The sequence below is a fragment of the Carassius carassius genome, chromosome 1 (assembly GCF_963082965.1).
Source record: "Carassius carassius chromosome 1, fCarCar2.1, whole genome shotgun sequence".
NCBI lineage: Eukaryota > Metazoa > Chordata > Actinopteri > Cypriniformes > Cyprinidae > Carassius > Carassius carassius.
The window spans coordinates 34,512,232-34,527,006 of NC_081755.1; the positions used below are offsets into that span (position 1 = coordinate 34,512,232).

Consider the following 14,775-nt stretch of genomic DNA (forward strand, 5'->3'; position numbering starts at 1 on the left):
ACACCTTGCGTCTATGATTTTTCCCGATATTGCGCACTGTGATATAGTTACAGCATCATCATGGGGTGGACATACTGAATATTTGATATATTTTTCAAAATCTTGTGACTCAATTGAAAACTCAATTGAAACACTCAAGCAATCAATCAATTTGTAACTAATAATACCTGATGAAAAACAATGTTGAACATTTACCTCCAAGAAAGCCTCTAAAAATTGCTTACTGCTCACAGTAACACAGATCTCTAATCAGACAGGAAAGATAATTGCTCCTGTGGTGCTGTTATAAATTTGGCTTTCTATTTTTTTTTCTTACCCAGTCTGAAAAGAAAAAATAATAAGCCATTGAAAATGATATTCATCTTACTGACAATGAATAAGCCATACCAGCATTAAACAACACATCCACCGGGCACAAGCCAATCTGATTGTGAGCTTAGTCAACCCTGACAACACCCCGCCGCCGACCACAGTCTGTCTGTGCTGGTTACGCTGTCCCGAAGACTCAGAAATGTCCCAAACATTCAGAGCTGGTGACACCACTCATACACATCATAGCTCAATATGATCTATTACATTAACACAATGCCATTCATGATGGAAAGCACTCAATATAAATCCGATGTCTCTCAGTCAGGTTTGATTTATAGTTGCTATAGATTAAACATTTCCAAAGACTGGAAGTGAATTAGCTATTGATCCCTAGCACTGGGCTGGGTCATATATAGCGCAGGCTGTGATTGTGAAGTGTGAAGTTTTAGCTGGTTAAAGATATGGAATCACTGTATCCTATTAAGGTCAATAAGAGAATGATGTAGATGAGTTTCCTCAGATTTCGACCGAAGTGTGCTCTGGCTTTCATTATATGATGAATTTTTATGTCCCTCGTATTTGGACGCCTCACTAAAGGAGAATTTAAACTGGCTGCTGTCCAAACTAAACAGACTGGAGACACGGCACTACTACCTGCCAGCCAAGGTACCACCTGTTTGTCACGGCCAGCACACATACTCCCACCCCTTTCATCCTTTCATTCCCTCTCTTTTCCTCTCGTTCTCTCCCCGAGCTTTTGGCGTGGGTTCTGGATGGGCATCTCGGAGCATCTGTGCCTGCCTGAGGCACTGGACTGTGCTAGATGTGGGTCAGAGCTGTAAATCCTGTGTGGTCTTGTACCAAACAGCCATTGGGACTTCAGGAGATGTAGCAAAGCTAGATGCCACGCGTTGCTGATGGAGCGCAGGAGCAGCATGCAAAATAATAAGTCAATAATGAAGGTCATAAGTCAACTTAATGGTTTGTCTCGTGCTTGGCCCTCCCTTTCATAAATGAAATCCACAGCGGATGCATCTAAGTGAGGAAATTCCAGTTCATTGCCGCCACCTCCTGGTCATTATTAGATATCATAATACACATACGTGTCTCAGAATCGCACTTTACTAAAACATACGATCAAGAGGCTTCCTCATTCGCCAAAACTAGTAATCCAGAAGCACTGGATCTCTATTTGAGCTTTTACTGGGTGCACTTGGCATAATAAAAAGTGAGGGCTGTGGGAGAAGAGAGCATGGAGAGGCTGCAGTTGAAACAATATCTCACGCTGAGGAGCTTTGAGGGCCGAGGGCTGTTAAATGAGGAGGGAGATAATGAGAGAGAGGCAGCAGCATGGTAATCAGCAGGCCTCAGTTTCCTCACTGATGCTCCAGATTAGTCCATCTCTTTCTTGCCTCAGAGAACACTTTGGATGAAAGGCAGAACTTCTCCATCCAGTCTGCTGATGAACCTCATGCTGAGGCCACTGCACAACACGCTGCTGATAATCAAGAGGGGGTTTTCTCTCTCTTCTCAATTCATTACCTTTTCCATTGCTCTCTGGTCCATTAGCCACACTTTATGCTCTAAAATAATTGTTTATGTAGCATGTTCCCTGTGTTTTATGTCTTCAAAGAAATACACACCATTGATTTGAACTTCTACAGTTCCCACAGTCTTACTAAAAGCAGATGAAAACCAGGTTTTATTAGTGCTTGTGACCTTGATCCACCAGAAGTTGGCAGGCATCTTCAATCAGAATACTGGCAATTAACAATAAAGATATGATATTATACCCTTTAAAGCTTTGAGGTTGGTAAAAAAGTAATGCTTTTGAAAGTTCCTTGTGCTGGCCAAGGTTGAACATATCTGATCAGAAAACTACATTAAAAACAGACATATTGAGTAATGTTGTTTAACTACTTGTCTATTTGAATATATATTAAACATATTTCGTTCCTGCAATGTCAAAGCTGAGTTTTCAGCATCATTACTCCAGTATTAGCGTCACATGATCCTTCAGAAATCATTATAAGATGGTGATTTGCGGAGTCCTTATTAAAATCAATGTTGAAAATTGTACTGGTTAATTTTTTGTGGAAACCGTGATATATTTTCAGGATTCTTTGATGAACAGAAAGTTCAAAGAACAACATTTACTTGAAATATACATCTTTTGTATCATTATGAATGTTTTAATTGTGACTTTTTAAAATCAATTTAATGTAGCCTATTAGTATTAGTAAAGTATTAATTTCTTCCAAAAAAGAAAAAAAAGAATGACTTCAAACTTTTAATAATAATAATAATATATATATATATATATATAGTGCAAACTTCAAGTATAATGTCACAACTTATAAAAAAAAAAAAAAAAAAAAAAAAAATTATATATATATATATATATATTTTTTTTTTTTTATAAGATGTGACATAATACTTGAAGTTTGTAGACGGAAAATTGCTCAAGTTTTTTTCTTCCTCCAGCCTGTTTTCAACGTCACTATATCAAGGAAATTAAACATTTAGATCCCCCTTGTGGCCTTTGGTGTAATAACTATTACTATCCTGGAAAAAATGAAACACGCATTCTCAAGTGCACAAATCTACTGGTTGTTGATAATCAATTTAAGTTTGGTTCTAAACAATTTGTCTAATCTGGAGGCATTATATGGATATGAGGCATGCAAAAAAAAAAAAAAAAAAAAAGCAACAGCAAACAGCAGTAATTTAAACACAACTCTCAGGATCCATGAACTGTTACATAACAACAATATTTAAGAAATATTAATTATCTAAATGGATTACTTGTACCAGGAAATCTGTACCATATTAGCCCTGGACAATATTAGTAAACATAAACTGAACTTAAGTTTGCTAAAAAGGGACTGAACTGGAAGCAAATCAATGTTATAACTATAATATAAGATACATAAATTGAATGATTACCACTCATTTCTGAAGACTGATTTGCTCTGTGCTCTTGTCTCTGCTCACAGGGGTGATTTATGCCAGAGAAGGTTGCCCTGGATACAGACAAAATAATCTCTGCATGCTTCCCTGCAAAGCACCATGGGACACTTCATATTCCTTGTCCCTCTGTCTATTAATGTGACCTGAAGTGTGGAGAGCTCTGTCTGGTGTGCCGTAGATGGCTGTGATGGTGCAACCATGACAAATCAGAAAATACTGAACAGGAGAATAAAGTCCTTTAGGTGGTTTTATGTGGGAGTCGGGAGAAATCATGTTTCACAGCCAGAAAACCTCTGTGTGGCTGTGCCAAGAATGACCGTCTGGGATTGTCTATTTTTGTACTTTCTCCTTTCAACACCAATCAAATAAACGTTTGTAAACTAGAGCTTATTATGGCTCAGAAATACACAGCACAAAAACACCCCTTCTTTTGTTTCGTATCACAGCACTGCTGCTGGTGACGGGTTCAAGATTTGAAGTTCAGTCCTCGGATGTGTTTTTTAAACCATGAGTATGCTGTTTTTGAAGTTGTCTATTGTAGTCTAGTGGCCTAAACTATGCACTGTAAATGAACAGAGCTGCAATACAAGAAGAGCTGTTGACTCCTTGCCATTCACACTGACTGCACTGTTAATTATGACAGAAATTTAAGGGGCTCAGGTAAAGACCCAGTTCTCTATGTTGCACATAATAAATAATTACGTTAATTCAGTATAATTGAATACTGTACTATAACATGAATAAATGTTTATCTGTAATTATTTTTACTGTTAATAAGAAAAAACAGTATGTTAAAACAAATTCTGTAACATCAATAATTGAATTTGTTATATCAGTCCGTTTTTTTGTTTGAGGTTGATCTTAAATTCAGTACAATAAATTCAGAGACATATCTATCGTCATCATAAAATCCTTCAGTGGGTTCCCTCTAATCTTGCACTATCCTGCAGGTGGCAGGTGTTGACTCAGTAGTTTCCACACAGAGGGTGTACATCACCTGCACCCAAAGCACACCCTATTCACCAAAGTGTTGTGCTTTTCAATTATTGGGAACCAATTGCCTGATAAAAGACAATAAACAAGCAACTGTAGGCCTAATTGTTCTGTGTATGATTGGTTGCAGTGTTATTTATTTATTCAGTGACATTTTGAACTTGAAATAGGCTAACTGGATGATGCACTCAGTTCCCTTACAAAAAGTGAAAAAAACAGTTTTATTTATTTTTTATTTTTTTGTAGTGAAACCAAGGAAAAAGATTTGACATTTTATTGCATAGGCTATATTAGATACAGATATAATATTTTAGCGTTGTAACTGTGTCTACACATTACAAGGTTTTAGAAAATCACAGGTAATAAAGATTGAAAGTGAATCATCTCCGCGCGCTCCCGAGACCGGTTTCACCGGAGGAGGTTACTATAGCAACACGCTGCTGAAGCGCCTTTCCTTGAGAAAAGCCTATCATTCGGTAAAACCAGATAGCCTGTTGTAATTATCTAGTTTTAAATATAACAAACATCTAAACTAACCGTTCGCTAAATGTGCGAGGGGTAGCCTACAAGACGAATAGAAACAGTGAATAGTGAGCACACCGCTCGTGAATATTCAATCCGTGACACGATGTCGCTCCTCGGGGCGCTTTAATAGAGTTGGGACACCCAGCCCTTCCCTGAAGATCTGTGCATAAAATGAGCAAAACACGCTAACTTACTCGTAAGCCTAGTGCGAGCGACAGCTGCGCGTGTGGATCCGGAGATCTCCGTCGCGCTGCGATGCGGTAACCGGTGTTACAGGAATGAGCTGATGGAGCTGGGGTTGAGAGAACCGGTGGAACAGACGCGGGGATTATCCTTCTAGCCAGAGGGGCAGAGGTTTAATACTTCCCGGATTAAGTCTGTCGTGATCGGCACGCGCTTCAGTGCAGCAGCGCCGGTGACTGCGGCGGGACACCGACAGGTGAACGAGGACATACAGTAGATCTAGACCTATACGCTTTTTATTTACCCCAATCCATAAATCCTCAAAGTGGTCTTTGCTGATGAAGTAGCTAGTCTAGCTGTATTTTGGGAGGCAGGATGCAGTTCTTCTACCTCTGACTCTCGAGGACAGATCTGCCCCGTGTTCACCGAGGACTGTTTCATATGGGCGAAGCGAGGAGGCGCTCCCCTTCGTGTAGGACACGGGCTCGCTGTCAAGATAACGGGGAGTCCGATCCAGAGCGGGAGAAGCGATGGGCCGAGCTGTTCGATCAGCTGGATCTAAATAAAGACGGGAGGATCGATGTGTCCGAGCTGCGCATCGGACTGACCGCCTGGGGGGTCGTGCGCACCGAGGTGGACGAGGTGGACGAGGTGGGTCACTTACTTTGGGACGTTTATAGCTGTTCACCATAAACATGTTCAACCTGGGAGATGAGCTCAAAGGTGCGGTGAATTGCAACCATATGAAACCCCAACATATTAGGTCCAAGTTGTGGTAAGACCACCCCTTACGAAAATTAACCATGGTTTTACTACAAATAAAAACAGAAAAAAACATGGTTATTATTGGTAACCACATGGTCTTGCAACACTAACCATAGTTTAACCATGGTATTCGTAGTAAAATGATTGTTTTAAATAAATGAGCCAAAAAACATGATTACTAAACTTTTATTATATTAAAAACGTGGTTAATTTTCACACCATGAACTTATAAACTGTGTGGTTTTTGTCATGCTTACTCTCAATAAGTTGAAACTTACCCAGTAGAATACTGTGGTGTCTGTGACCAAGGACAAATGATCCTGTGTAATTTATTTAAGAGTTAGACCTCTCTTTCCACTCTGCAATATTGACAAAGCTCCAGACTAAAGAGGCCAGTTTCGTTGCTTGGGACCCAGTGGTTTGAACTGAAAACTGGACATAACTTCTGACATCACAAAATATATCATTGTATATATCATCAGTTTATTAAACTAATTAATCACATTACTTCAATATATCAAAAAACAAACAAACAAAAAACCTGCTTTGGCATTATTATTATAAGGGGCTTCACTTCAGAAATTGTGTTGGACTCCGGGGCCTTTGAGTCAAGAAGTTTGAGATCCACTGGTTTAGTCAATGAGTTAATCATATGAACTCCATCCTTCACTATACAGTACATGTGTAATTATTTTACATCTGCTTTTGTAACTTACTTTGTGAGCATGTTAAAGTTAAATAAGCAGATTCTTTTGTTAATTTGATAAAATAATGCGGTCACACTTTATTTTAAGGTCCAATTCTCGCTATTAACAAACCATTAACTACGACTTTTTCCTCGGTAAACTCCTAATTTGCTATAATTTGCTAATATTAATAGTAAGTAAGATAGTTGGGTCGGATCAGGGATGTAGAATCTGGTCTTGCAGTATATGTGTTTTAAAATATACAGTCAATATCTTAATAATTGCCACACTAATAAACAACTATTTAATAGTTAGAATTGGTCAAGTGTTACCAGTAATGTTTATATACATGTTTAAGTTCAAGTATTACGCTATAGCTGTCCAGATGCAGAGAGTTGCAGTTGTTACACTTGTAGCTCTACTGGACTGCATTGAACATTGCACAAAATAAAACAAGCACACTGTCTGTTGTGTTTTTAGCGATTATTAGCATATAAATTACAACAATTATTTGTGGTTGTAAATTTGATCCACATATTAAATCTGATTACTGAATTCCCCCACTGTTTTAGAAAGTGATGTCACAGGTGCTGCAATCATAATGTACTTTGCATGCTGTCTTAAGGAAGTGTATGTATAATTTCATATGTCGGTTGAATGATTCAAAAAATGGTATCATAATGGTCTTAAATTATGTTATATTATGTGATACAAGGTATTTTTCCAGTTTGCGGAAGCATTGGAATGCAAGCTTGTATGTCTTTTAAATTCTGTGTGTGTATTTTCCTCTTCATTCTTTCTTCTTTTCATATGGACCATGAGTCTGAAATAAAGAGTAATAATAATAAACTGCAGAAATAAATTTGCATCACTGGTTTAAACTGCTTGAGTGGAGGACTGTAAGTGCTACTGAGGAATTGCAAGTCTTCTTGATCTGCAGATTGTTGTATAGTCTGTATAGTTGTACTGGTTCCAATAAACCATCTGTACAAATCTGCAGTAAGGCCTCATACAGTATGATGATTGAGACCTTATCTAATTATTTGCATTATTCTATAATTAAATTTAACTGACATTTTTGTTTAACTTGAAGCATGTTATCACATGAAAAAAATGTAAACATTCTCCTTCCTGCTGAAGCGACTTAAAAGACAGTGTATATGTGGTGTTGTGAAGATTACCTCAGCAGGTAGCTAAGGGTGAAACCATGAACGTGCCGTTATGAACATAACTTGGAGACTCCAAGTTTCCTTGGGGAGAGCAACACTGTGTGCCAGTGGTATGTCTGTGCTGTTGGGTTGTGTGACTGTTAGTCATGTGCTGTGATGCAATAGGAGAGATTAGCTCTAGTTCACAATGTGTTTGCGACTGGATTCATCAGACTGCTGGCAGGGTTTTGCACACAAACAGAAACCTTGCATCTGTAAGCTTAGAGCAATGCCTTCTCTCTCTCTCTCTCCTTTCTGTTTTCTGTTAGTTTCTCTTTGTTCTTCATTCTACATAGGCATGGCTACAGTTAAATAAAGTGCACGTATAACTCTTCCAACCCTCACATTCATGCCCTTAAACGTGCACTTTAACTTCCTCCACCCCTTAGATTGTACGTGTGAGTGACACCAATCATGACGGCCAGCTGGACTTTGAGGAGTTCACGCAGTATCTGCGCACGCACGAGAAAGAGCTCAGACTCATGTTCCGCAGCCTGGACCGCAACAACGACGGTCTGGATGATCTTTTCACAAATTAGAATCTTACCACTGTAACTGCAACCTCACAATAGTTCCTAGAAAAATGCATATTTCCACTTGATTTTTAAAGTGTTTGTGAGAATTATCAGAACATTTTAGTATGTATGTTATACTATCATTCAGTTTGGGGTCAGGCAGTTTTCTTTTGTTGGAGAAATTTTTACGGAGAAAGGATGCATTGAAGTGATAAAGAAGAATGTAGAGACATATATAATTTTATAAAGTTACAGAATACTTCTGTTTGAAAATGAACGCTGTTGTTTTGAACTTTTTTATTAATCATTGAAACACCCAAAACTGTAAAATGTTTCCCACAAAATTATTAAGCAGCACAACTGTTTTTAACATTGATAGTGATAAGAAATGTCTCTTTATCGGCCAGTCAGCATATTAGAAAGATTTCTAAAGGATAATGTGACATGAATGAGGACTGGAGTAATGATGCTGAAATTCAGCTTTGCATAACAGGAATAATTTACATTCAAATTATATTAAAGTAGAAAACAGTTGTTTTAAATAGTAATAATATTTTGCAATTTTTACATTCATTAAATGCAACCATGGTAAGCATAAGAGACAACTGTCAAAAACATTCAAAAACTTAGTGACCCTAAACTTTTGTGTCTTTGCTGCCCATGTAAGGAATAAGCATTGGAGTATTTTCTGATTTTATAGGTCACATAGATGTTGGAGAAATTCAGCTCTCCTTGCGCAGCCTTGGAGTGAATGTATCCACAGAGCAAGCCTCCAGAATCCTGCAGAGGTTCGAGCACTTCAGTTTTTCCAAAAAAGTTTTTTTAGTGCTTAATCAATGTCATGTACACACTTACCTCCCACTCTGGCTGTGCTTTCAAAGGAGTTTGAGATGTTGCTGTGAAGCACCCACATGTTGAGTCACACATATAGTTTCAATAGGCATAGAAAGCACTTGTTTTAACTGTTTTATATTCCCTTTGTGTGTCAGCATAGACAGTGATGGCACGATGACCATTGACTGGAACGAGTGGCGGGACCACTTCCTGTTTAACCCCTTGCACAACATGGAGGACATCGCGCACTACTGGAAACACTCACTGGTCTACTTCCAGCTCTTTTCAGAAATTAGATTGTAGGCCTGATATTCACAGAAATTTAGGAATGTAAACTTTAACTGTCCTTTGGGTCTAAAATGTATGCGTTTCAGATGTTGGACATTGGGGAGCAGCTGACTGTGCCGGATGAGTTCTCAGAGAAAGAGCGGCGTTCAGGTGTGGTGTGGAGACAGCTAGTGGCCGGGGCAATGGCAGGAGCCGTATCGCGAACGGGAACTGCTCCTCTCGACCGTCTTAAAGTTATCCTTCAGGTTCGGTCAACTCTTAAAAGTATTTGATTGAAACCTTATTGTTGTATCAAATACACTCAACAGAAATGCATAAATCTTACATTTGCAGTTATGTTTCGAAAAGTACAATACTCATAATGAAAGTGGATTTTCAACAGGTCCATGGCTCCAGTGGTATTGGTTTGTTTGGTGGCTTGCGGGGAATGGTGCAGGAAGGAGGACTGAGGTCTCTTTGGAGAGGCAACGGCATCAATGTCCTCAAGATTGCACCGGAGTCAGCTATCAAATTCATGGCCTATGAGCAGGTAAACAAACCAGAATCCAGTAGCCACTCTGTTTTAAACTAGCGCTGAGTGGCAGACTGTCTAATGCAAGTTAACTATAATAAATGTCTTGTGTAGATCAAATGGCTGATCAGAGGCAGTAAGGATGGTGGCTCTCTAAGAGTTCAGGAACGCTTCATTGCCGGATCACTGGCAGGAGCTACAGCTCAGACTATCATCTACCCCATGGAGGTGAGAGAGTGAGAGACTTTTCAGCTCTGTATAATATAACCACAGACCTTATTGCATTCATACTGTAAATCCAAAACTGGCTTTCTAAAAGCCCATTAGGCAAATTAGCCTTCTGGGTTGGCCTGCAAATTGACGTCATTTCTAAATAGCTCTATAAAGATAAGACCTGAAGAATTCAGTTGCATAACTTTTGTACTTATCGTCCTTTTTATCATAAGCACTTCTACGGATATTTTATAAAGTAAGTGGATATAAACAGAGATCTGTGCTATTGTTAGAAAATGGAGATGGAAAATTTCAGAATAAGCTGTCAAGCTGATGTCTTTAAATGATCATTTTAATTACAATTATAGATTGGCATTAGTGCAGTAAACTAGATATTTATAATGTAACAAAGGTTTCTATTTTAAATAAATACTGTTCTTTTGCCATTTCTGTTCATCAAAGTATAAAATAAAAAATACATTAATAAATCATGGTGTTGACAAAAATATTAAACAACCCAACTTTTTTTACATTGATAATATGAAAAACTTCTGAAGGATCACGTGACACTGAAAATTGAAGTAATGACTGCTGAGAATTCAGCTTTGTATTACAGGAATAAATGACATTTTTAAAACATAGTAATATTATTTCACAATATTAATTTTTTTACTTTATTTTTGATCTAATAAATGCAGCCTTGGTGAGCACAAGAGACTTCATTAAAAATAAATAAATAAAAAATGTGTTTTGCAATTTTATGGGTAAAAAATAGGTAAAGTAAGACAATCGCAACGGCAAGGTAATAAATAATAATAATAACAACAACAATAATAATAAAACTATAACTACAATACTTAAATTATGATATGCATAATGCAGTAATATTGATGTCTAGAAAGATGATTTGGATTATCAAATGAAATCCTGTATTGGACCTGGAACATCTTGCTCATATAATGCCTGGCTTTAAAAGTATCTGTTATCTCAAGTAATACTCGTAGCTGCTAACGTAAAGTACAAACAGCAGAGAGTCATGTAACAGGGGAAGTTGTCTGGCAAAAGTTGTTCCTATTTGCTGTTTGCCTGTTAACACACATTGTTCTAAATTCACACAAACACACACACACACACAAAAAGTCAAAACGAACTGGGCCTGGTTGACAAATACACATACAAATAGTCTTTCTATTCTAGGTTTATATGCAGAAAGCTTTTTTTCTGGCTTCTAATGCTGTATTTAATGAGGCAGACCTGCATCACATTTTGTAAGCCAAGTCCTCCGTTTATTTATGCTGGAAGGAGCTGCTGCAGCTTGAAGTTTCCAGTGACCTCCAAACGTTTATTGCTCTTCTGCTCTTAATCTTTATATTGTTACTTTATTCCTCTTTGCTTCTCAGGTGTTGAAGACACGTCTGACCCTGCGGAAGACAGGACAATATTCTGGCGTGGCAGACTGTGCCAAACAGATACTGCGTAAAGAAGGTGTGCGCACGTTCTACAAAGGCTATGTGCCCAACACACTTGGCATCATCCCGTATGCTGGCATTGATCTGGCTGTGTATGAGGTATTTTAACACTTTTAAATGTTCGTGAATCCTTGCTGCCACTGTCAAGCTCTGGGAATCCATCATTCTCAGTTGTTATGGTCGGTAGATGTTATGTAATTACGTTGTTGTGTTCTATGGTCTCCTCCTTCAACTCACAGATCTTTTCAGGTGATGGTCTTGACAAATCTGTTAACCCCATTTTTTATTCTTTCCCATATGGCAAAAAACAAAACAATCATTTTATTTGGCAAGGGATGAATTGAATTAATTAAAAGAACATAAATACAGTTATAATGTTACAATATATTTACATTTTAAATAAATGACACTCTGTTCATTATAAAATCCTGCAAAAAAGTACCATGGTTTCCACAAAAATATTAAGCAGCACAAGGCAGCAAATTATAATGAATTCAATAAAATTAAATAAATTAAATTATACTAAATTATTTTACTAAATATACTTAAGTACATTTCGGTAAAATATACAAAAAAAGGAAAATGTAATAATATACAATAATAATAATAGTTCACAATATTGTTTATTTATTATTTGTATTTTTTTTATCAAATTAATAGAGCCTTGGTGAGCATAAGAGACTTCTTTTGTAAACACCGAAAAATATTACTGACCCCTTTTGAAAGATGGTATATACACAGCATGACTTCTGTCAAATTGAATATATATTTGTATATATCTTCGTTTCAAATTCCAGAATATATATATATATATGAATACATTTCCAATTTTAAAATACATTTTAAGTAAATAGAAAATGCATTTTTAAAAGGAAAGATATCTTACAGATTCAGTGTGTGTGTGTGGTGTGTGTGTGTGTGTGACAATATAAATAATTTTAGATTGAACATATTTTCTTAAGAATTACCAAAAATATAAGGAAATATAATAAACTAAAATGTACAGAAAATAAATGTATGCAAATATACTGTAAAATCTATATTAAAAATATATTTTTGTATATTTGGAAAAATATTTAAAAATCTATCTAAAATCTTGCTCTTTTCTGTCTGTTTTTGTTTTTTTGACAGACTCTTAAGAACGCCTGGCTCCAGCGGTACTGCATGGGCTCGGCTGATCCTGGCGTCCTGGTGCTTCTTGGATGTGGCACGGTGTCCAGCACATGTGGGCAGCTGGCTAGTTACCCGCTGGCTTTGATCCGCACACGCATGCAGGCTCAGGGTGAGCGAGGCCAAACAGATCCACAGAATTCTTATTACGCATCATTCTGCTTATTTTGTGATTCTTTAAGTTTACAACAATGAAAACACACACACAAGATGAAATTATAACCTCACTCCTCCTTCCTTTCTTCCTGAAAGCCTCAGCAGATGGCACTCCTCAGCTGTCAATGGTTGGCCAGTTCAAGCACATTGTGTCCCATGAAGGGGTTCCTGGACTTTACCGTGGCATTGCCCCCAATTTCCTCAAAGTCATTCCTGCTGTTAGCATCTCTTACGTGGTTTATGAGCATATGAAGAAAGCACTTGGAGTGGGATCTTAAACTAAGACAGAATCAGAGTGAAAAAGAAAGAGAGAACCTGTTTTAAAAAGAGGACGATGAAATTTCTGAACTGCGTAAAAAGAGCCTTAGGGAGGCACAGATGACCCCTAGAGAACAGAATAAAGAAGACATAGTCAATGAATGACCTAAAAACCTCTACATTGTACGCAATCACATTCCCATGGCAATTTATTCTTTAATAGGATGGAAAGATCATTTTGGGCCGAGGTTGTGTTCTGGCAGCTTGGAGATTTCTGGTTTACTGCATTACATCCATTTACCTGCAGTTTCACATACACATCTTCTTATCTGCAACGGTGAACACCTTCATTTTACAAGGAATGAAATGTTATTTCTGTGGTGATAAATGTGGGCTAATTGAGTAAAGAAAGATCTCTAAAGACAGGGAGTGATGGTTACATGTTTGTATTTGTAGGAGGATTAACAATGGGTTTTTTTCTTGTCTTTTTTAATGAAAACCAAAGTTTCCCTCCTAAAACTGACCAAAATGTTGAAGAAGGTGTGTTAATGTACACATGGGAATGGGATATTTAAAATAGCCTCTTCTGACTGATGTTTCATAAAATTTCCGAATGATTTACAAAGCATGTTTCAGCAGGGATTTACACTGTTGTACTGCTCATATATTTTTGTAAAGGTCAGTGAGAGGTAAGCATGTTATTTGCTACACTTTATTGATCAAAGGATTTGCACTCTTCAAGTGATTGTTGAATTCATATCTTAAACTGACTTGTGATGCTCTTTTATGACATCTCTGCTGCTTTGCTACTTAATTAGGCGGCAGTGGCTCAGTGGTTCATGTAGGTTGTCTACTAAACCGGAAGGTTGGTGGTTCAATCCCCGGCTCCACCTGACCAAGTGTCGAGGTGTCCTTGAGCAAGACACCTAACCCCAGCTGCTCCCGACGAGCTGGATGGCGCCTTGAATGGCTGACACCGCAGTCGGTGTGTGAATGAGTGAGTGAATGTGAGGCAAATAGTAAAGCGCCTTGGGTGGTCTGTAGAAAGCGCTATATAAATGCAGTCCATTTACCATTTAATTACTAATTTTCGGATGTTTCAGTCTTCATTGTTAAAGTGTAGAGTGAAATACTGGATTTAGTGTTAAACTGAAGTAAATGGTAAAAATAACTGCCTTGAACAACTTGCAAATGGGTATTAGATCAAAAGGGGAGTTTATTATATTAAATTCAGATACTTTGTGTTTATTAAGGAATGTGCTGTGGTGAATGCTTTCTGAATCTATACACAAAGGGCTTTTGAGCCACAGGTAGTGCATGATGTCAGTGATTAAAGTGCTTTCGCAATTTGCATGTTTTATGTGTTTCGAAAGCTCTAATCCATATAAGAAATATGCAAAGCATGGTTATATTTAAAGCTGACAAGAATTATGTGTGTAACATAAATTGACTGATGTTACCTGCCTCTGTTTATTAGAAACAAATTATACTTTTGTTTTCTTTTTTTTTTCAAGTAATTGAACTGGTTAGTTGCATCTAATGCAGATTATGTTTTTTTAAAACATAATTTTAAATATGAAATATGATTTTAGGTATAAATACTGTTTGAATGTTGTTATTTGAGATATGCATTTATCTTAGAAAAATAATTACCTCTGAAAATTTTATTTTGGAACTGCATTTACTTTTTATTTTATTTTATTTTTTTGCTTGAATGCA

The 14,775-nt window shown here is 37.3% G+C and overlaps 1 protein-coding gene across 1 annotated transcript; it reads left to right on the top strand.

Annotated features, from left to right (window-relative positions):
• Nucleotides 1–5,085: 5,085 nt before the first annotated feature.
• Nucleotides 5,086–13,867, top strand: LOC132147393 (mitochondrial adenyl nucleotide antiporter SLC25A23-like). The gene is made up of 10 exons (XM_059557071.1): nucleotides 5,086–5,625; nucleotides 8,032–8,155; nucleotides 8,858–8,945; nucleotides 9,147–9,258; nucleotides 9,366–9,524; nucleotides 9,662–9,808; nucleotides 9,905–10,018; nucleotides 11,404–11,571; nucleotides 12,604–12,754; nucleotides 12,895–13,867. Exons 1-10 carry the CDS (start codon nucleotides 5,425–5,427, stop codon nucleotides 13,074–13,076), a joined length of 1,446 nt encoding a protein of 481 aa, XP_059413054.1. The 5' UTR covers nucleotides 5,086–5,424; the 3' UTR covers nucleotides 13,077–13,867.
• Nucleotides 13,868–14,775: the final 908 nt, after the last annotated feature.

Bases quoted from the DNA above. Each gene is read 5' to 3' on its own strand.
- LOC132147393 (XM_059557071.1), top strand. From the start codon at position 5,425: ATGGGCGAAGCGAGGAGGCGCTCCCCTTCGTGTAGGACACGGGCTCGC. The intron at 9,259-9,365 runs GTCTACTTCCAG...TATGCGTTTCAG, and splicing joins ACTACTGGAAACACTCACTG to ATGTTGGACATTGGGGAGCA. The intron at 9,525-9,661 runs GTTCGGTCAACT...GATTTTCAACAG, and splicing joins GTCTTAAAGTTATCCTTCAG to GTCCATGGCTCCAGTGGTAT.